Genomic DNA, 23,050 nt, shown 5'->3' with positions numbered 1-23,050 from the left:
TCCCCAAACCTGTATGTCGCGCTAAGCATGGAGTAGATGCGTATAAAGCTTGTGCAAGTTTTTTTTAATGACCAGACTCATCCATCATAATTACACTATGTTGCCAAAAGTATTCGTTCACCTGCCTTGACTTGCATATGAGCTTAAGTGACATCCCATTCCTAATCCGTATAGTTCAATGTGACGTTGGTCCACCTTTGCAGCTAGGACAGCTTCAACTCTTCTGGTAAGGCTGTCCACAAGGTTTAGGAGTGTGTTTATGGGGATTTTTAACAATTCTTCCAGAAGTGTATTTGTGAGGTCACGTACTAATGTTGGATGAGAAGGCCTGGCTCTCAGTCTCCGCTGTAATTCATCCGGAAGGTGTTCTATCAGGTCAGGACTCTGTGCAATCTGGTCAAGTTCATCCACACTAGACTCTGCTATCCATGTCTTTATGGGCCTTGCTTTGTGCACTGATGCACAGTCATGTTGGAAGAGGATGGGGCCAGCTCCAAACTGTTCCCACAAATTTAGGAGCATGGAGTTGTCCAAAATGTCTTGGTATGCTGAAGCATTCAGAGTTCCTGTCACTGGAACTAAGTGACCAAGCCCAACTCCTGAAAAACAACCCCACACCACAATCCTCCTTCCACCAAACTTTACACTGTGCACAATGCAGTGAGACAAGTACCATTCTCCTGGCAACCGCCAAACCCAGACTCATCCATCAGATTGGCAGATGGAGAAGTGTGCCAAAAGTACACTCTAGAGAACATGTCTCCACTGCTCTAGAGTCCATTGGCGGCATGCTTTACACCACTTCATCCAAAGCTTTGTATTGCATTTGATAATGTATGGCTTGGATGCAGCTGCTCCACCATGGGAACTCATTCCATGGAGCTCTCTGTGCACTGTTCCTGAACCAATCTGAAAGTTCAGATTGGTTCAGGAACCAATCTGACCTCTGAACAAAAAGTTTGGAGGTCTGTAGTGATTGACTCTGTAGATAGTTGGCGGTCTCTTGGCAATATGCGCTTCGGCATCTGCTGACCCCGGTCCTTCAGTTTACGTGGCCTACCACTTCGTGGCTGAGTTGCTGTTGTTCCCAAACACTTCGATTGTCTTATAACACAGCTGACAGTTGACACTGGAATATTTAGGAGCGAGGAAATTTCAGGGCAGGATTTGTTGCACAGGTTGCTTCCTATCACAGTTCCACACTGGAATTCACTGAGCTCCTGAGAGCGACCCACTCTTTCACAAATGTTTGTAAAACCAGTCTGCATGCCTGTGTGCTAATTTTTATACATCTGTGGCCTTGGAAGTGATTGGAACATCTGATTCTGATCATCTGGATGGGATAGAAAATACTTTTGGCAATATAGTGTATGTTGTATGGAACATTTGCAATATGTATCACCAACCTCTGCCCATCAACAATTTCTGCCCAGAGGAAGATCATCCTGACCATTTCACTCTTTTATAGTTTTGGTTGTTAAGTAGTTGACTATTTCAAGTGCAAAAAAGACTTTGGGGTTAATTAATGTTGACTTTAACAACTGACTGATTACTTAAACAATAATTATTATTATCTTGTCAAATAGTGACTGTAGCATTGTATCTACCAGCAGGAGGTTGCTAGACACTGGTATGCTTCTATGAATGTTTAAATGCTTTACTAGTTTTTGTTGAACTGTTGAGCCCATAAGGTCAGCAGTAAAAAAGTGGCCTATTATGTTTTATAACAGTTGCAGTGTTGAATTTTCCCTCTTTGGACACAGGAAGCTGTTTCTGTCATTGGGAAATAAAATCTAAAGGATTTTCAATAAGAGGGAAAGGAGTTTGCAGTTATTCACAGCTTAGTTTAGTGTTTGTGGAAAACGCTTGCATTTTGCCTTACAGCGTTTCTTGTACTGTGAAAGTGTCTGGTTCTGTCTTTATGTCTTGGCTGCTCAGAGGACTGAAATTCTAGAAAATAAACTAAGGTTGTCCTAGCATAGGCAATTATCCCCCAGTGATAATATTGTAAATGACTTCTTTAATGTTGTCCTTCCTCTTACTCAACTAACACCTCCTCTTCTCTGACACAGAAGCTGCGTATTAAAGGTACTCGCGTCCTGTCTTGCAGTCCGTACAATAATTACAAGCATATTGCTGAGATACACATTTCATCAATGTTTCATCAACCATCCAACACAAAATCCCTTTCAAAAGACGTCTTAGCATTACTTTCTGTTTACTTATGGTGGAAGTGTCTTCATGGGGACACATTTATGGGTCCTCAAAGTTACTGTGCACTTAGGAATGATGTTGGAATCCCAGCTGACTTGCTCAACTCTGAAATTGCGATTACAGGAACCCATGAAATATTGAAAGACGAAAGTGTTCTGAGCTACATCAGATGTAACTGATATGATGTTTTTAAGGAGGTGGGGGAATATTGTTTAAATTTGACATTTTTGTGCTTTATTTCACATTACAATTGAATTCCCTCATCAAAATCATACCTGGAACACTGTTTTGACTCATTCATGCATGTTTGAGAAATCCTAGAGTGTACCACCTGCTCACATAAACCTCCGCCTATTTAACCAAAGCCTCAGATATTTAACCAAAGATCTGCCTATTTAACCAAAACTCCACTTTGGTGCTTCAGTCCCCAGCTGAGCAATTAGCAAATACCTGATGGAGCTTTTTGTACAAACTACTTCTCCTTGAAACTGTTGTAAATGGCATCATGGAGAAGCATTGCTCTTTGTTTTGCTTATTGTTTAGGATCTCCATTAGCTAAGCTTTACATCCATCAAATCTTCCTGGGGTCCATCATTAAAAACACTCGATTGAAATCTTTCAAATATATGACTGATGTTAGGGTTAGCCCACATATCAATAAAAATTAATTTCAGTCCATACAAAATGTTAATAAATTTAGCAAGTATACAATAACCAGCCAATCTGAGAATGGGTACATTGATTTGAAAACGTTTTTCAGTTTTCTTTCATAAAGGAAACTGTCACTTCCATCTGTCAGTTTTTATGAGAGTTAATGGTAGAGAGTTCCACTACGTAAATAAAGGTGCATTTGAGAAAATGTGTTTTTGCCCGAGGAATTTCAAAACGTCCTTCAGCTGCATGTCTGATGACATAACGATTTGAATTTACATTATTTTCTACTGAACAATCAAAAACTGTGAAATTTGGAATTTGAAAATGTTCCATATTAAGAATAATGTCCTATTATGGACGTTTAGCCAGTCAAGAATGCACTGTATTTATACCAGTTCTGTAAGAACAATACATTGCTAAAAGTGGAGATTTATACTGCACCAATTGAAAACTATTGAAATCTTTTTGCATTTGCCCATGTTATCTGGCACTATTCAAGCTGAGAGATAATTAGATTCTTATATGCTTAGGCTAATCATCTGGCAGAAATGTACTACACTGTGCACAATTATTGCACAAGTTTTAGTTTTCAGGATTAATTTTATTGTTGAACAACTACAGCGGTCTCGGTCAATCCAAAATATTAATAACCTCTAAAAACCTGAATATTTAATATTTAATATTGAATATCTCACTTGTTTGTCAACCGTTAAAGTGAGAATTATAAACATACAACTCAAAATTGACAAATAAACATTTCTGACATTTAAAAAATAAATCAGTGACCTTTATAGTCAGCCTTCTTTTCCATAACACTTAGAAGCCTTCCATTCATGGAGTCTGTCAGTTTCTTGATCTGTTGACGATCAACTTTTTGTGCAGCAGCAGCCACAGCCTCCCAGACACTGATCAGAGATGTGAACTGTTTTCTTTCACCATAAATCTCCTGTTTAAGAAAGGCCCACAGGTTGTCAATGGGGTTTAGTTCTGGTGAGGAAGGGGACCACTTCATTATTCTTTCATCTTTAAGGCCTTTCATAGTACTTTGATGCATGCGATGGAGCATTGTCCTGCATAAAAATCATGGTCTTCTTGAAAGATGCAGACTTTTTTCTGTACCACAACTTGAAGAAAGTGTCTTCTAAAAACTGGCTGTATGTTTAGGACTTGATTTTGAGTCCAACTTCAACCAGAAAAGGTCCAACTAGCTCATATGTAATAATAATTCTTCTTCTGTCTGCTGATTGACCCAGTAGAAATTCTACTGAAGGTAATCTGAATCAAGGGGAGAAGTGAGAACTTTTTTCAAGCTGCATCTGATGACTTACTTAACGGGGAGTGTCAGAAAGTGCAAGACGTTTTTAAAATGACCAAGCCCAATTTCAAGACATCAAATACATGGCTATGATGCAAAGTCAAATTTCCTTTTAGTTGTTTTTATATATGCATAATTTTCACAACAGCCTATCGTGCTAACAGATCCACAAATGACACCACTGCTGGAGCTCTCCACTTTTTTTTTTCTTTTTGTTGATTACAGTTCAGCCTTCAACACAATAATCCTAGTCAGCCTCATCTCAAAACTCACCAACCGACCACAGACTGTGAGACTTGGTCCTCATCTCTTCTCTGCCTGCACACTGAGCATCGGTTCCCCACAGGGCTTTGTGCTGAGCCCCCTCCTGTATTGCCTCCACACCCAAGACTACCCAAGAGCAATCAACACCCTGAACTCTCACATCCACTAATATGATAGTTTATGTGTATGTGTGCATATATAAATTTCACTGATTAATATTGTAACTATCACCATATTTCTGTTTATATTGTATAGATTGTCCTACATTGTTTGCAATGTTTTCGACCTGGCTTTAATCTCATTTTATTTACAGTGACAAACAATAAATTCTGATTCCAACCGAAGGAAACATGCTGCTATGAAATTGCACTATGTGGCTAGAAAATACATTATACATTCCCTTTAAGCAGCTATTATACAGTGTTCTCATTTTAAACTTGTTCTGTTTGTAGGCTCCAAACAGCGACCCTCCTCCTCTGCCCAGCTCCTCTCTTCCAGAAGGTTACTATGAGGAAGCAGTTCCCTTAAGTCCTGGAAAGGCTCCTGAGTACATTACCTCTAGTAAGTAATAAGCTGATATATATTTTTTTATTTATTAATGTAATATGTGTCTTTATAAATAGAAAACTACTAACCTAAGTGTTACGTTGTAAGGTATAAAAACAGGGTACACAGGAATAAGCTTTGCTTCGGCCTATTCCTTTTTTGGTAAACTGTGGGTTTGTTTATTGTTGTTTTTTTCTTTTGTTGTTTCCTGTGTTTAATGTGGGCAATTTACCAAAATAAAGTGATAAACTAAAAAAGAAAAAAAATACTAACCCTAACATAGTTAGCTTATTTCTGGTCAACAAAATTAAGAATAGTCTATGTTTCCTGTCAGACTATGATTCAGATGCCATGAGCAGTTCCTACGAATCATACGATGAAGAAGAGGAAGATGGGAAGAGTCAGAAGATGCGTCACCAGTGGCCATCTGAAGAGGCATCCATGGACCTTGTGAAAGATGCCCGTATCTGTGCTTTTCTGTTGCGCAAGAAACGCTTCGGCCAATGGACTAAACTTCTGTGTGTCATCAAAGACAACAAACTATTGGTGAGAGATTGTTGAAAGGAAATACAGACAGAATGGTTAAGCATAAACGTTACATTCATGGATGACTGGCATCAGATCTTATATGGTTTACATAGGATGGAAATAATTACTTTTTCAGGTAGATTTTTTCCCTTTATTTAACCAGGTAAAACCCCATTGAGATCTAGATCTCATTTTCAAGAGGGACCTGGGCAGAAATCTGCAAGACATAACAACATGGTTACACAAAAGTAAAACAAATTAAAACATATGCACAAGTTTAAAACAAATTACAAAACAGTTTAAAAACAATGGCACTGGTTGACAGAATCACGTTGCATGTTTTTAAGAACCACTCAAAATAAGTCCAATGAAATCAGATCTGACATCTTGAGTTCAGACTGGAGCTGATTCCATGCTGTAGAAGCCATCACACTGAATGCGCTTTTGGGATGTGATTGTCATCATGGATGTGCAGCCAACAAATCTGCAGCAGCTCTGTGATGCTGTCATGTCAATATGGGTTAAACTCTCTGAGGAATGTTTCCAGTGCCTTGTTGAATCTATGCTACCAAGGATTAAGGCATTTCTGAGGGCAAAAGGGGGTCCAACCCGGTACTAGCCAGGGTGTACCTAATAAAGTAGCGGGTGAGTGTATGTACAGTGACAAACAATAAATTATTTTCTATTCTATCTTTTGCCCCTCTCTCACAACCCACTTTCCTGTCTGACCTCTCTCAAATTAAGGCCACTGGAGCTAACAAAACATTAACAAATTGGCAAGAATGAAGTTAGTGGGAAAGTTTAATACATTTACTAACTTCATTTGTGTGTTTAAAAAAAATCATTGTTCTAATTGTAAAGCTTTGTGAAAATGAAGTTTTCTGGTTGTTATTCCTGCCTGTGGTATTTAAACATCTGCACCAACAGTCACATTTTCATCTACGAAGTGATAAACCACCTGTTCCTATCTACTTGTAGTGCTACAAATCTTCTAAAGACCAGACCCCACAGATGGAGCTCACTCTGTCAGGATGCAGCATCATGCACATCCCCAAAGATGGCAGGAAGAAGAAGCATGAACTGAAGATTGTCCACCAAGGAGCAGATGCCCTGGTGCTGGCAGTGCAGAGCAAAGAACAGGCTGAGGAGTGGCTCAAGGTAATTCAGTGAACCAGCACCTGCTTGTAATGTGTTTTCTATTTATTGGACCACAGAGCTAAATCCCCCGATGAGGGAATAATATGGGGGAATTTTTCTGCCATAATCCAAGAGCACACATGTACAGTCTTAAAGCAGGATTTCATGTCTTTTGTTCTCAAAACTTTTAATACTTTTGTTTACATTGCTTACATTTATATTTTCAAAGCAGGAAAATTATTTTTAAGTATTTTTGAAATAGACTGATACATGGTTCAGCATATTTAAATATTCTTAGTGGTGAAAACAGAATAGAATGTTTGGATATTGGTGTATGATGAGCATTTTACAAAGCACACAACCAGTCATAATTTTTAAAATATATTATTTAGTAATATCAATACATATATTTGTATATTTATATAAATAAATAGTTATATATTTATGAACCCTGGAATTACACCAAACATTATAGCTATTATTAGTTGGCATTTTGGAGGTGGACATAAATACAATATTTAGAAGTTAGGACAATTCCTAGGGCCAATGACCAACAGGGGGCCCTCCACAAAATATATTTTTTATTTTTCTTCATAGAAATAGAAAGAAAAATGGGGGCCCGGTCAATTAGAAAATTAATTATATTGTGTTTTTTAATTGTTTTTATCAAAAAAATAAAGGTTACAACTCAAAGACCAAAACGCACACATCCATTTTTACACTGAAGTGAAATTAAAGCTGCAGTATGCAACTTTTATTAACAAAGAGCACATATTTGTTAAGACTGTCAATATCTTGAGAGATTATCTGAGAATAATTTAATTCCTTTACCTTCTCCCAGTGCTCTTCAGTAGTAGGTCAGGGAGGAGCTGGACGAGATTCATGTTTTCTCATAATGTCTCATAACAAACTGTCATGACAAGAAAGCAAGGCAGTTACATGCCTTTAAAATTGTGTCGCTTTTTATGGCCATTCAGTGGTCAGCAGACTTTAAACGTTATGATATCAAATCAAATTTTATTTGTATAGCACATTTCAGCAGCAAGGCATTTCAAAGTGCTTTACATCATATCAAACACAGAAACACAATGCAAGATAGAATCAGCAATCAAAACACAGCATTAAGTAAAGTTCTATCAATAAATTTGTAATTGATTACATTTCAAATACAATCCTAAACAGGTGGGTTTTCAGTCGAGATTTAAAGGAAGTCAGTGTTTCAGCTGTTTTACAGTTTTCTGGAAGTTTATTCAACATTTGTGGTGCATAGATGCTGAAAGCTGCTTCTCCTCGTTTGGTTCTGGTTCTGGGGATGCAGAGCAGACCAGAACCAGAACCTGAGAGGTCTGGAAGGTTGATACAACAACAGCAGATCTTTAATGTATTGTGGTGCTAAGCAGTTCGGTGATTTGTAAACTAACAACAGTATTTTAAAGTCTATTCTTTGAGCTACAGGGAGCCAGTGTAGGGACTTTAAAACTGGTGTTATGTGCTCTATCTTCCTGGTTTTAGTGAGAACGCCAGCAGCAGCATTCGGGATCAGGTGCAGCTGTTTAATTGATTTGTTGGACAGACCTGTGAAGACGCTGTTGCAATAATCAATGAGACTGAAGATAAACGCATGGATGAGTTTCTCTAGATCTGGCTGAGACATTAGTCCTTTAATCCTGGAAATGTTCTTCAGATGATAGAAGGCCGACTTTGTAACTGTCTTTATGTGGCTCTGGAGGTTCAGGTCAGAGTCCATCACTACTCCCAGGTTTCGGGCCTGATCGCTGGTTTTTAGTTGTAATAACTAAAGCTGTGCATTGATTCTAGATCTATAACTCTAGATTGTTCCTCTTTAGGTCCAAAAATAATAACTTCAGTTTTGTTTCTGCTCAGCTGGAGAAAGTTTTGGCACATCCACACATTTATCTGTTCTAAGCATCTGTTCAGTGATTGGATGGGTTCTGAGTCACCTGGTGACATCATAATGTAGAGCTGTATGTCATCTGCATAGTTATGGTAGCTAATATTATTTCCTGTTATAACCTGAGCTAGTGGGAGCATATAAATATTGAATAAGAGGGGTCCTAGGATGATACTATGTTACTAACCTGGCTAGAATTGAGCCTTTAAAAAAGGTAGTATAAAAAGGTATCTATTAGTGTAGGTTCTGTGGGAATAATTATACACTAAAGTAGGTTGTGCCATATATTATGTGATTTAAAAGGATAGCGACATATTGGCTATTAAAATGAAGTATTCATATAATAGTATATGACCTCACATTGTCACATGAGCTGTTACTGGCACACCCAACCATTCAGGACACTTATTTGATATCATGAGACCCAATATAATGTAAATTTAGTCTATTTTAGTCAGGGCTGGGACTTTAACATATTAATTTCTATTAATTAATTACAAAGATTTTAACATGTCACTCTGACACAGAGTCAATAGATACAATAATCAATAGATATTATTGATTATTGCATCTATTTTGTACACATAATGTACACAGAAGTACTTACTGTGTGATCCAGTAAGTACTTCTATAGTTCTCTGTCCGGTCCATTAACTGCTGTTTCAGTTGCACTGAAAGTCCAACTGAAACCACTGATCTGATCCCCTTTTTACATGATTACTGTGACATGTGTTGCCAGTATTTCATATTTTCAAAAAGAAGAGACAGAGGACCTGCATCATGCTGGTGTGATTATGTGAGCTTAGGAAGTTATTTTACTCCTTTCTCTCAAGGATACAGCTTACTTAGGTCTGAATGAAATAGCTGTGATATGCTTTGGTTAATATCTAACAAAAGTCACCAAAGAACCTGATTTTCATCCATAACTTTCCACATATTTTTCAGAGCAGTAACTTTCAGGTTGCAGATATTCTTAACCTCACAGCCAAGATTTCTGTGAGGTATATTACTAAAGATTATTAATATTATCTATTAATAATAATAGATATTATTGCATCAATAATATCTATTGATGCACTAATCAATAGATATTATTGATTATTGCATCTATTTTTGTATCTTTGTATTGCATCTATTTTGTATACAAAGATGTTTGTATCTTTGACTTTTTCAAAGATACAAACATTAATTTATATTGGCTGCTTCTCACACCTATAACATATCAATCAGCAGTATGTTTTTTTATAAATGAAACTATGAATGACATGTACCCCTGGTTGGACTGTGTGATCCAGTAAGTACTTCTATAGTTCTCTGTCCGGTCCATTAACTGCTGTTTAGGGTCTAATCTACATCCGCAATAAACAGGGTGGCAGTGGTGGCAGTAGCTGGTTATTCTGCCGCAGAGCTCCACCACCATTAAAAAGAGCTCCCAGCGCTGTCTGTCTGACGTTTCTCCCAGCGTTTTTAGCTCTCTAGCCAGGTGTTCTGTCATTTGTGAATAAAAACGGTCAGCAGGGCATTTGTTTTTATCTTGTGAATGTAACGATCACTTGTTAGAGCCTTGAACAGTTTTGCTCGTACAATGATTCTTTGGTGTATCACAAACAGCATTTTTTTAGTTAATAGGAAAATTACAACATATTTAGCCCAACATGTGCAATTAATCTTGGATCCCTTTAATTAAAAGTCATATTTAGCACCCAAACTCTGACTCCAGTTTGCTCAGTAGTACATCAGGCAGCCACAGTGACTGCCTCTTTCCAATCGAAGAAATACAGTCCGTTCCCGCCCCCTCAGCCTCTGAGTCTCTCTCTTAGCCAGACCTATGGAGCCACAGTCTGTCATTTCCCCAACCAACCCAATTATGCTTCCTGCAAGCCAAAACCTGACAAGTTGAGGACACCAGTGCAGCCAGAGCCGGTCTTGAGTGCATGTGGATTGGACATAGGAGAGTTTTTGTGTGTTAAAGAGTGTATTGGTGAATTTTCATATTTCCCACTACCCACTATTTGGATAATGCATGTAGATCCCTTTCACTGCCAAGCCAAGATTTGATATGCAGGGACCACCTACTTCCTCTGCAGTTACTAGAACGCCCGGTCTCCATTGCTTTTGATCCCTTAACTGCCATAGGGAAGGATAATATATTAGAGTCAGGGTAGAGACCATACATGTGGACCTCATTGGAAGGCTTTCTACATTTAGCTGCTTAATTAGGTGGTATGCTGCAAAAGAAATTTCAGATATTATAAAATGAGGAACCCACTTATTTGTTGTTGACCTTTGTTATTGGTTAATATTCTGCCAACCTGAGTTGACATGTTGAAGTATAAACTGAATTCACTCTGCCCTCAGTCATCATATGGGTTTTTCATTGGTATAATGTCCTCAGCAGTCTAATTAAAATAGCATTCCTTTTGTTTTCAAGGTGATGAGGGAGGTGTGTGTGAATGGAAGTGCAGACCTCGATGGAGCTGCATCTGGATTACCTGTCCTCAAAGCAGAACTGGAGAAGGTAAAAATAAAACCCACATATTCTAAAGATTGGCGGCGTTGCAAAGTATGTCTGTTCTTTAAGAATGTTTTCCCACCTGATAGTCCAGTAAACTCTGTTTGATTCGGGACCAAAATTGCAACATTCGTAAATTTTTGCCTCGGTATTTCAAGTTTCCGAGGTATATTGCCTTTTAAATAATTTTATTAGATATCCTCTGTCCTAGTTACTATTTTTGAACTAAACTCAACTTGGTGACATACTTGATAGACGGGGCAGAATTTGATTTGCGGTAAACATTTGAGGTGGACAGTTAACCAAATCGGTTGTTATAGCAATAGATGCAAAGGTTTCCAGAGCTGTTAAAACATGAAGTGCACATTTATCACGTGCCTTCTGATATGTTTGCACCAAATTAGAACTGTACTGCAAACCCTTAGTAAGTTAACACTGCAGATTGAGAGTCAGACTTATCATCCAATTCAACCTTCTACAAAAATTCCTGGAATTTTTATTTTGTACATTACCTTTAGATAGCCACTTTTGGACTGTAGTGCCTTTTTCAACCCTCCAGTTTTGAGGAACTATGCTGTTTACTCTTCTTTGAAGTCACTCCTCTTCTGCTTTGGTGATTTTCTGTTGCCAGAGAACATCTGACCGGCCTAGCTCAGATGGTGAAGCAACCCATGAGAATGGACACAGTGATGGCAAAGACCAAGGTGAGAGTCACAGGAAGTAAACAATGTGGAACATTTCAGTTGACTTTAGCAGCATGTAAACATACAGTTCATGTCATCAGGGGCGCAGTAAAAGGGGGAAAAGTTAGGACAATTCCAAGGGCCCCTGACCAACAGGGGGCCCTCCACAAAACAGTTTTGTTTTTTTCTTCATAGAAATAGAAAAAAAAATTGGGGCCCTGTCAATTACAAAATTAATTATATCGTGTTCTTTAAATTGTTTTTATCAGTAAAAAAATAAATGTTACCACTCAAAGACCAAAACACACACATCCATATTTGCACTAAACCCCCCACCCCCTCCCGATTGGCATGAAATGGTTCGTTCCTGCTTGGTGCGCTTGAAAGTGACGATGTTCAGCAGCAGTCAGTAGAAAACAAGAATGACTGTGGCAGTTACTATGCTGCCAAGAAAAATAATAAAGTCAAGTTTTCAAAAGGAGAGAAAGAAAAAAGACCAGAGTGTCAATTTGTAGCTCAGTTTTTCTCGAAGAGAGGTGGTTAGACTGTGTGAGATTATCAATCATTTAGGATAGTTAGCTTAGCTACAGACTGTTTGCCTCCATTTCACTAGCATTTAAAGGAGAGAAAAAATATCTACCAACATATTCATATATTTAAGTTGTACCTGTACACTTAACAGATGTGTCAGTCAGCAGCAGCTCTGACCCCGATATCAGAATAATCCCTCCTCCCTGTCTCAGTGAAAGAGGTGAGCAACACTGTGTTCAGTGACAAGCTAGTTAGCATCCTTCCAGGGAGTCTATGTAGATTTTTCCTGTCTCACTGCTCTTTTTACAATTACACAGTAAAACAATATATTTATTAGTGACATAAATTCAAACAATCTTTATAAAAACAGCCTCTTGTCAGTCCAGATAGTCCTGCCTTAACTTGCATTTAAATTACAGATATCTGTTGACTGTCAATAAGTTGAGAGATTATCTGAGAATAATTTAATTCCTCTGCCTTCTCCCGGTACTCTCTGTAAAAACAACCAATCAGAGGCAGGAGGTGGATTTTAGCGCTGTAAATCACAATCTTTAGCCGTCAGTAGTAGGTCAGGGAGGAGCTGGAGGAGATTCATGTTTTCACAGATTATCTGCCTCATAACAAACTGTCATGACAGGAAAGCAAGGCAGTTGCATGTGTTTAAAATTGTGCCGCTTTTTATGGGTCAAATAGACTCGAAAAATTGTAGCAGCACGGGGCCCAATTAAATTTTTTGTCATGGGGCCCAAGTTTCCTGGCAGCGCCCCTGCATGTCATTACTGAGTACACAAACTTTTCCTGTAAAAGTTCTACATTTGAGAGAAGATTATGACTGAAACCCTTCGGATCATCTTATAATAAAAATACATTTACACAAAAAATGAGCACATTGACTGATATAAGCTGCTGTGATTGTGTCCTCTTGCTGAAACCCACACCAAAGCAGAGAATCTGTCAAAGCACACCAATTATTTACCATCAGCAGGCCAAATTCATGTGGCCTGCTGATGGAAACATGTAGCACTTTGCTTGTCTTCTCAGTTATTTGGGTCGTCAGCTGAATAGTAGCTATGTGCTTTTGTTCCCTCTTCTTTTTGGTTGAGGTCTGCTACATTGACTCTGAAGTGCATTTCATATCAGATGCTGAATGTCTATGTTTGTTTTTCTTCTTTTTGCCAAATTATCCTCAGTTGGTTCAGCTTATCACCCAGAAACATACAAAGCAAACAGAACATTGCTCATTTTCTGTCAAATCCCATCATGATCAGCAATGTTCTTTTTGTAAGGTGTCACACAGAGTGCTGATCAACTCAAGTAAAAGTTTTTTTCTAAATAGATTTTACATCAGTTAATAGCTGGAAGAACCGCTATTCTGTAGCTGTTCTTCCACCTGCATACAAAACCATACGTATAGAGCACACTTGAAACCAGAAGTTTATGTAAACTGACTAAAAAGACAAATTCATCTCTTTTTTTCACTTTCTGAAGTTACATCAGACTACACTTCTCTTGTTGTAGGTCTGTTAAAATTACCCAAATTCTATCTTTTAAATACAACAATAATAAGAGAAACAATATGTCAAAGATTCATTTACATATAAATGTTGAATAAAAGGGTTAGTGTGATGTTGTCATGACTTTGGAAAGGCTAAAGCTGCCGTATAATTTTGATAAATAATTTTTTTTTTCATATTTGTTAAAACTGTCATTATGTTGTGACACTTTCCTGTGAGATGGGTAATGTGTGAAAAGATCAATTTCCTCCTTATCCTCCCTGAGCTATGATTGCTGTCTGAAGAAATGCATTGCTCCCAACAACAACCAATCAGAGGAGGAAGGTCTTAACAATGCTGCTAAATGTGCTAATGGTGGAGAAACAACTTACTATTTCAGGAAAACCATTTGTCCGCTGTTATCGGCAGTCATGCTAACTATCCTGAGTATTCACAAGATGCCATGCTAGCTACAGCGTACCAGAGAGCAGGCGGGGCAGGAGAGGAGAGAATGAGCAGTGTCAAATGAGATTGTGAAGTCTGGTTCATCCTTAGGAATAATTTCCAGATTCTTGAAGGTGCCACATTCTTCTTCTCAAATAAGAACCTGGCACAACATATATGGTATATTAATTGAAACAATAGAAATTTGGCCTATAGTTGAGATCTGTAGTCTACCAGCTAACCGCAGCTTAGACAGCGGGAAGAGAGGGGTATAAGCGGACACTGGGTCAGTGTGACCCTGCCGAGACGCACACAGGGTAAGATGGCATTTTGTTCTAAAGCAGACGTTGTCAGAGTAATGCACTCATAATATCTTCTTGATTCTTTCAGGCACATTAAAACCCAGCGCAAACTGCAGTTTTCACTAAACAAATAGACCCAGCTGCACTCCAAAGACTTGTCTTACTAAATGTCTGCTCTCCCTCCAGCTGGATGATGATTATGTTTTCTCTTCTCTCTTTATATAAAAACTAGAACAAACCAACTTGTTGCACTACTGGAGATTTTTGGATTTAAAATAAGCTAAATTCACAGATGATGAAGATTAGCTTTTGATTATAAACTTGCTCTTTGTTTATAGTAATATTTGAGGTAGCTCTGTTTCTCCTTGTTATCCTTACTGTACTGATTTAGTAATCCACATAAATTAGCAGGTGATATGTTTCTATAGCAGTGAAAGTTCTGCAGAGGTATTTCAACTGAAACATTGCAAAGTTTTAATTATTTTTGTTTTAATCACAAACTGTGAATTATGACACAATAGCCTTGATTCTTTCAGGAAAAGCAAAGAAAAACTCCAAATCAGAGCAGAAAACCGGGACTGTTGGAAAGGGAGCCAGCAAGAAGATCACCAAGATCATCAGCCTGGGGAAGAAGAAGCCATCCACAGATGAACAGACTTCATCTGCAGAGGAAGATGTTCCCACCTGTGGTAAGACTGGGTTCATTAATCAAATTTAGAAAATGTCTTCTCAACGGCATGACTAATGACAATTCCCAGTTTGGAGGCCCTGTTCCTCAATGCAATGACTTCTTGGTATCACATAAAACTTTCACTTCCCTATTATTTATATTCACATTTACTTCTGCTTTTGTTGGAGCCAGGGATGCAAAGGTTAGGACAATTCCAAGGGCCAATCACCGACAGGGGGCCTTCCACATTTTGTTTTTATTTTTCTTCAACTAAAACTGTTAACAATTACATACAGCTCTGGAAAAAATTAAGAGATCTCTAAATTTTGTTTGGAATTTAGGAGACATGTCAGTAATTCATAGAATAAAAGAACAATGTTAATTTTATTCACACATATACGTATAAAGAGTAAAATCAGAGATTTGGCCATTTTTCCTAGAGTTGTATATACATGAAACAGAATCTCCAGAATACTTCATACCTGCCAAAATCTCTAAACATTACCGAGAGACACAAGCAGCTGTGACACAGTTCTAGTGGGGTCTGCTCCCCCGGAAATTAAAATACAATTATTTTACTTTATTCAACAGTCCACAAAGAGATGATACACAACAACACGACATATAAAGAATAAAAAGACAAAATAAAAAAGAATCTTATAAAAGACTTGCATACCAATGTTTCCACAGAGCCGATTGGTATCTTGGCGCACTGAAAGAGGGATGTGAAAACATTACAATAAGACTGTTCAATGAGCTGCCTAAACGACACATGAACTTGTATATCAGATTTCTCAACAGAGCCTGGAATGTTCTGACATGTGCGTTACAAAACATCTCACTTGCACTGCTAAGCCTAGATTTCTTAAGCAGAATTCTCAGAGTCGTTAGACGCAACCTTAAGCTTCTGCATGCTAGCTTTTTTAAATTTACACCACAAAGGAGCTGTATACAAGGGTGCACAGTAAGCTTTAAACAGGCTTATTTTTACCTCATCAGTGCACATATGAAATTTCCTCCCCAGAATGTTTGCCTGAATGTACAACATGCGACACTGCCGATAAATATCATCATCATCACAGAGCTGGTCTGTGATATAGTGACCCAGGTATTTAGTTTTGGAACAAACATTTAACTTTTGCCCTGACAGAAAAAAATCAGGGAAGCAAAGTTGTTTGTCTGCTTTAATCCTACATACTAGTACAACCGTTTTCTTAGCATTATACTGCACATCAAATCTCAACCCATAATCAGAGCAGATATTCAGTAACTGCTGAAAACCAGCACTGCTCGGTGAGAGTACAGCCAGGTCATCAGCATACATAAAGTGATTGACCAAAGTATCACCGATCACACATCCAGTTTTACAGAGGTTCATTTCTTTTGACAGGTCATCCATGTACAAGTTAAACAAGGCAGGTGAAAGAAGCCCACCCTGACGCACACCATTACTCACACCAAAGGAAGCAGAGATGTTATTGCCCCATTTTACATGCATTTTCTGGTTAGAATACCAGTAAACCAAAATTTGTATAATAATGTCCGGAACACCTCATTGTTTTAATTTGCCAAATAACTTGCAGTGATTGACACGATCCAAGGCCTTAGAGGCATCAATAAACCCAATTAACACAGATGAATTTTTTCTTAGATATGCTCTTGCTGCCTCTTTCAGGCCATAAATACAGAGATCAGTTCCCAACTTGGCTTTGAAACCAAATTGATTATCTGTTGTACTAATAAATTGATTGAGCCGACCAAGCGAGATTTTTTCTAATACTTTAGATATCACATTAGCTAAAGCTATTGGTCTGTAGTTATTAAGGCTACCCACCTTACTAGTTTTGTCCTTAATTACTGGCACAAGGGTAACAGATAATAAGGAATCAGGCAACTGCCCATGGGTCATAAACCCAGAGAAACGCATTGCAAGCAGCATAGCCACTTTTTTTTTTTTTCTTCGTCAGTGACCCCTCACACCCCCACCATGGACTGTTCTCCCTGCTGCCCTCTGGAAAGAGGTTCCGCAGCGTCCGGTGCAGGTCCACCAGGTTCCGAAACAGCTTTTTCCCACTTGCCATCAGACTGCTGAACTCTTAACTGGACTGCACTCAAAAACTGGTCTCCACTTCCTACCTTGCACATGTACATAACTAAATAACTTCTATTTTACTGTCATTCCTGCACTTTATATTTATATTTATATTCCGGAGTAACCTCATAACATTGGAACCTCAAAACATTGTTCTGAGCTGTATGCAACGAAATTTCGTTCTGTATACACCCTGTACATGCAAAATGATTATAAAGTCAGTCTAAGTCTAAGTCTTTTGGCTAGCATATTTCAGATGTTCTGCTGTAATGCTATCAGAGCCTGTTGCCTTATTCTCACACAAGTACGCTATAGCCTGTTGGACTTCACTAGGGGTTATTATGATCGCATCACTCTTAGCAATGTTTCCCACTCGATAGGGTACACTTTTTACACAGCTAGATAAGGCAGAATAGTGCTGTCTCCATAGATCTGCTATATTATGAGTCCCGTCCCAGATATGCCCTCTATCATACTGGGGAGTAATACAGCAGACCTGTTTAAGGCTCTGACATCATTCCAAAAGCCAATGACATTATTACAAAGCAATTTTTCAGCCATGGAGTCTGCTCTCGTGTTCTGCTCACATTTGGAAATATATCGAATGGCATATTTAAACTTTGCCCTAGTGAATTTTTTATAATATAGGAGAGTCCCATCTCTTGGTCTACCTGCTTGTACCCACATCTTATTTACCTGTTTAGCTTCTGCATGGTATCCTGACACATGTTTATTCCAACCTGGCCTGATGTTATTAGCCTTTCTGCATGTAAGGTATGGTCTTGTACTCTCATACAAAGCATCCACAATGCTATCATACATAGTATGAAGATCTATACAGTGAGAAATATTATTGCAGTTAACATCTGAGCACATAATAGATTGAAGAGGAAGACTTATTTTACTCAAAAGAAGATCCGTTTTCATATTATATGATAATAAGTCATCTTTAGAGAGTCTGGACCATTTAACTTTAGCTGTGGGGGCACTATTTGCCCCCCATATAAACACTGGAAGACTTTTAATATCCAGCATCATTAAAAATGGAACATGATCAGACATAGAATATTCATATAAGATTTCTATTGATTTTACAACAGCATGGGCATCAGCAGAGCTAATGCAGTGGTCAAGCTAGGACGTTGTATGCCAAGCTTCACTTATATAGGTATAGCTGTCTGCAGGTAGCAGGAGCTGACTGGACAATATAAAACTGTTATCAACACAAAACTGCTGCATATGTTCTGTGTATTTTACTACATACACAGAAGTAAAATAATGGTCATCAATAAAAGAGTTCAAGAAAGCAAGTCTATTCAAATAAATATCTTCATTCTGAGGACACTCATATGGTGTGTAGACATTAATAATGTCTACACACAACTTTTGCTGTACAACTTTTAAATGTACAGCAATACACCAGTCAACACCAGTTCTGATGACATTTAAAACTGGATCCAGCTTTTTGTGCCATAAAATAGCCACTCCTCCTGCGATTCGACCTCTCACTATACCCATAGAAAGATCCACAGTGGATTCACCAGCTCCGCAGAAGCAGTCATTAATACAGTTCAAACTTCCCAAATCCTGTTTCAATAAAAACGTTTCCTGTAAACAAAGAATATCACATTTTTGCAACAGTCTATTCACATCCAGACGTCGTGCTTCATCTCCAGCTGTTTTACCGACATGCAGTCTCCGGCAATTGTAAGAATAACACGCATTAAATGGTCTATGAGGAATTCACTGCAGCCATTCTATCGAACCCTCTGGAATCACTGGAAGTGGTCACCCCAGTCCCTTTAGACGTTGTAGGTTTATTCCGTGGCTCATAGTAATGGCGCACCACTGAACCCTCTGGCCACAGCTCTGGGTTATACACTTCTGCAACGTTCTCACACTCCACACAGACTTTAAAAGAACTGTATCTGGTGTTCCCAGTTACAATACGCCGGCACTCAACATCACGTCCAAGTTTTCCTTTAAGATAGTTTGCTAGTGTCTCATCATCAAGATCTGGAAGAAATCTCATTGCAAAGACAGTTACAAGCTTCGTTCTTACCACTTTTATGGTGCTTTGAGCACCAGTACCAATGATAGGTGTTGGTCTTTTACGCTCAGATTTGACTTGGCGTTTTAACAGAGCTGGATGGCTCTTGGTTCTCATACGCCGCCCTTGTTTCACCACAAAGTTCCATGTGGGTGAACTCGTGGACGCATCTACAGTACAGTATCGGCTATCACTCCCCTTGACAGACTCAGCAATATTCCTGGAATAGTCGGTGTAGTTCCCATTCCTGGGCAGAGCTGCATTATCAGCGGTAACACAGTTTGTTGGAACAGAATCCATGCATGCCGCCACCTCCTCAGAGACGTTCACATCCATTATCATGTCACTGGCGTTGGGTATTCCTGGAGCAGGTGTATCCATACTGCTAGATCCTCCACCGCCGGGCACCAAATGTCGTTCCATTGCCGCAACTCTGCGGTCAATGGTAGTGGTAACCTCACGCAACTCCTCCTCAACGTCCACTTGGCGTGACACTGTATGCTTTAGGGCACAGACCTCTCTCTGTAAACGCTCCATCTTGCTAAGTAGGTTGGATACATCCAGGCTGTTGAACATCACAGGCGGCAGCTCATCCAGGAAGTGGGAGACAAAGTGTGGTATAGCTTCCCCGCACTCATTCAGAACTTTTAAACAGCTTTTAATGGCATTTGCAGCTTTCTGATTCCCTTTGAAGGCCACGTACCGCTGCTTAGAATTGGAACACAGTTCAAACAGGACTTTTCTAGAGGACTCGATCCACTCAAAGTCAAATGTGTTTGATGCAAGCAGCACCAGCTCTTCCTGACACATAGTCTTGATTTTGACCACAAGAAAGTTTAAAAATTCATCCTTCTTCTATAAGCTTTCCATCAGTAGTCTTGTAGATCTGCGGTTTAGTTCGGGGGCGACTGGAGAAGGGAACTCCCGTGCCGGACTCCACACCATTCGCCATGCTCAGCTGATTTCCACAATCAGCTGATTTCCACACTAACCACAATCTACTCAGAACTATGCATTTCCAGTCATTTGAGGAACATTTTACTAAATTCATAGGGTTAATAAAACTAAAACCATTTATTATCAAGGTAGAAGGAACTTAACTGAACTTTATTTGCAAATCATACTTAGAAATTGAATTACCCTTATTTTTATCTGAGCATTATGTGGCTGTTGGCCCTTTTCCTTTAAACAAGAATGCATGTCCATCTATGGAAAAGTAGAAATTATGTGTCAGTGTTTTACTATTTCAGTTCACAGTTCATGAAGTGGGCCTATCATAGTTACAGTACAAAACACCTTTCTATTCACAAAGAAACAGCCTGACCTTAACATTCTGTACTGTTCTTGGGTTTTACCTTATTTAAGTGACTCCAGGGAGGTTTGGGTAATTAATTACAAAACAACACAACAGTCACTAACCAAACTTCAAAAAAGAGCAACAAGAGTAATTAATAAAGTTAAATACCAGGATCAGACTAACCCATTATTTTTCAACATATTTTGCACACATGCAACATTTTGTACTGAACAACTACAAAATACTCTGCAAATAAATAAAGCCAATTGTAATGGTCTCGCTATGGTGTCTTGAACCAACGCTAACCATCAGCCAAACTCCTTTCACATGAGTCAGGATTTGTCAGCTCTTCTTTATTTTTCATGTAGAACGGAGTGAAACTGCAAAAACAAACAACTCAGAATAAGCTCAAAGCAGCTAATAGAAATGTTTCAGATACAGTTACATAAGTACAAAACAACGCTACGTAATGGTCTAAAATATCTTAACAGCCTGCTAGCAATGACGTAGCAAACAATCGACTCGCTCACATTTATCTTCAGAACCAACATAAATTCAATAGACAACTCACTCAGCCTTACACTTTAACACAAACGCCCATTCTGAACTACAGGATGTCACTTACAGGCATTGCCTCGAAGAAACCGAACAGAATGCGACACCCACAACAGACACATCCGTCCATCTGCTCCACCGCTAGCCAAACAAACGCACTAAGCAACATAAAAGTAAAGCATTTCCCATTTCCCAAAACGTCCAGTAGATGGCAGCAATGTGCCGTACAAAATAAAACACCCACAGTTCACAGTTTACAAGACAACTTACAGGACACTCCCTGCCTGACATCTGTGATGTCACACTACAGAAACATAACATTCGAAACAGTTTTAACTTGCAGTGTATTTTGGGAGTAGGAGAACAACCTCTGAAATAGGCCTCAAGTAAGTCTTCGAACCAGTCTGCGATGTAACTTTCAGTTCCACTTTGCGAACCAAACCGTCAGCACTTGGGTAAGAGGCAACAACAGCCATTGGCCATTCATTGCGTGGTGCTCGACTGCCCTAGTACTCCTAGTGTTAACAGCACAATGTCCCCCTTTTGAAGATTGCGATGTCGTTCATTCCATTTGGAACGTGGCTGGAGAGAAGACAAGTACTCGCTCCTCCAACGGTTCCAAAAACTGCTGGCAAGCGCCTGTACTCTTTTCCACTGACATCCAAATGAATCTCTATTTGTAAACTCTCCACAAAGAGATGCAGCAGCTGTCTTCTGTGTGCGAAGTGTCGCAGGTGTAAGCAGGAATGGTGATTCAAGGTCTGTAGACACAGGAATGAGGGGTCTGGAATTTATAATGGCTGACACCTCAGCCATCAGAGTACACAAAACATCATGTGTAAGGTGAACATGTCCTTTTGCCAGCATATTATCTAGGATCCTCCGGGCAACCCCAATCATCCTCTCCCATGCTCCTCCCATGTGACTGGAGTGAGGAGAGTTAAATTCCCAAGTGCAGCCATGTTCATTCAGGTATCTTTGGATGCTGTCACCCTCCACTTTTTTCAGGAATCCCAACTCCTTCCGTGCTCCGACAAAGTTTGTTCCGCAGTCTGACCTAAGATGTTTGGCAGGTCCCCTTATTGTAAAAAGCCTTCTCATAGCATTAATGCAACCTGATGTATCCAGAGTAGAAATAACTTCGATGTGCACTGCTCTGGTAGACATGCATGTAAACAGCAAAGCCCACCGCTTACTTTCTGCTTGGCCACCTCTTGTCCGTCTGGCAGTAACTGACCACGGCCCAAAAACATTCATGCCTATGAACGTGAAAGGTGGTGCTGCTGTCACACGTTCAGGGGGCAAGTCGGCCATCTGCTGTTCCATGATTGTGATGATTCTGAGTTTCCGGCAGGTGATGCAAGAGTGAATAATAGAGCTAATGAGCCTTTTTCCTCCAATAATCCACAAACCCGCAGCTCGAATGGCTCCTTCACTGAAATGACGCCCCTGGTGTTTTACCTGCTCGTGATAGTGACGGGCCAGAAGCATGGATATGTGGTGGTTTTTAGGAAGGATGAGAGGATTTTTCACTTCAATGTCCAGCTGAGCATTTTTAAGCCGACCTCCAACCCTGATGAGTCCCGCTTCATCAATCCCTGGCTGAAGCTTAAAAAGGGGACTGTTTTTTGGAACGGGCCTCCCTGCCATCAAAGCTGTTATCTCCTCTGCACAAGCCTGATTTTGTGCTGATCTTATGATGTTTTCAGCTTGAATTCTCTCTTCTGGTGTTCGAGGCTTATGACCTCTGTGCCATCTCTTGCAGCCCTTTACCTTTTGACCTTCTTGGTGTGAACGAGCAATGTGAATGAGAAAACTCACTGCTCTTAAAAGTGAGCTCCACGTAGAGGA

The 23,050-nt window shown here is 39.3% G+C and overlaps 1 protein-coding gene across 2 annotated transcripts in view; it reads left to right on the top strand.

Annotated features, from left to right (window-relative positions):
- Positions 1-23,050, top strand: part of afap1 (actin filament associated protein 1) — a 129,262-nt gene that overhangs the window by 75,707 nt on the left and 30,505 nt on the right. For both annotated transcript variants that reach the window (XM_028038289.1, XM_028038290.1), the window contains exons 4-9: positions 4,900-5,008; positions 5,328-5,539; positions 6,500-6,679; positions 11,002-11,088; positions 11,714-11,786; positions 15,072-15,224. In XM_028038289.1, the coding sequence (XP_027894090.1) occupies positions 4,900-5,008; positions 5,328-5,539; positions 6,500-6,679; positions 11,002-11,088; positions 11,714-11,786; positions 15,072-15,224 (814 nt within the window). The remainder of the gene's footprint in view (positions 1-4,899; positions 5,009-5,327; positions 5,540-6,499; positions 6,680-11,001; positions 11,089-11,713; positions 11,787-15,071; positions 15,225-23,050) is intronic.

The sequence above is a fragment of the Xiphophorus couchianus genome, chromosome 14 (assembly GCF_001444195.1).
Source record: "Xiphophorus couchianus chromosome 14, X_couchianus-1.0, whole genome shotgun sequence".
Taxonomy (NCBI): domain Eukaryota; kingdom Metazoa; phylum Chordata; class Actinopteri; order Cyprinodontiformes; family Poeciliidae; genus Xiphophorus; species Xiphophorus couchianus.
Note: the sequence above shows the minus strand (reverse complement) of the source record. Positions and strands in the feature narration are given on the sequence as shown.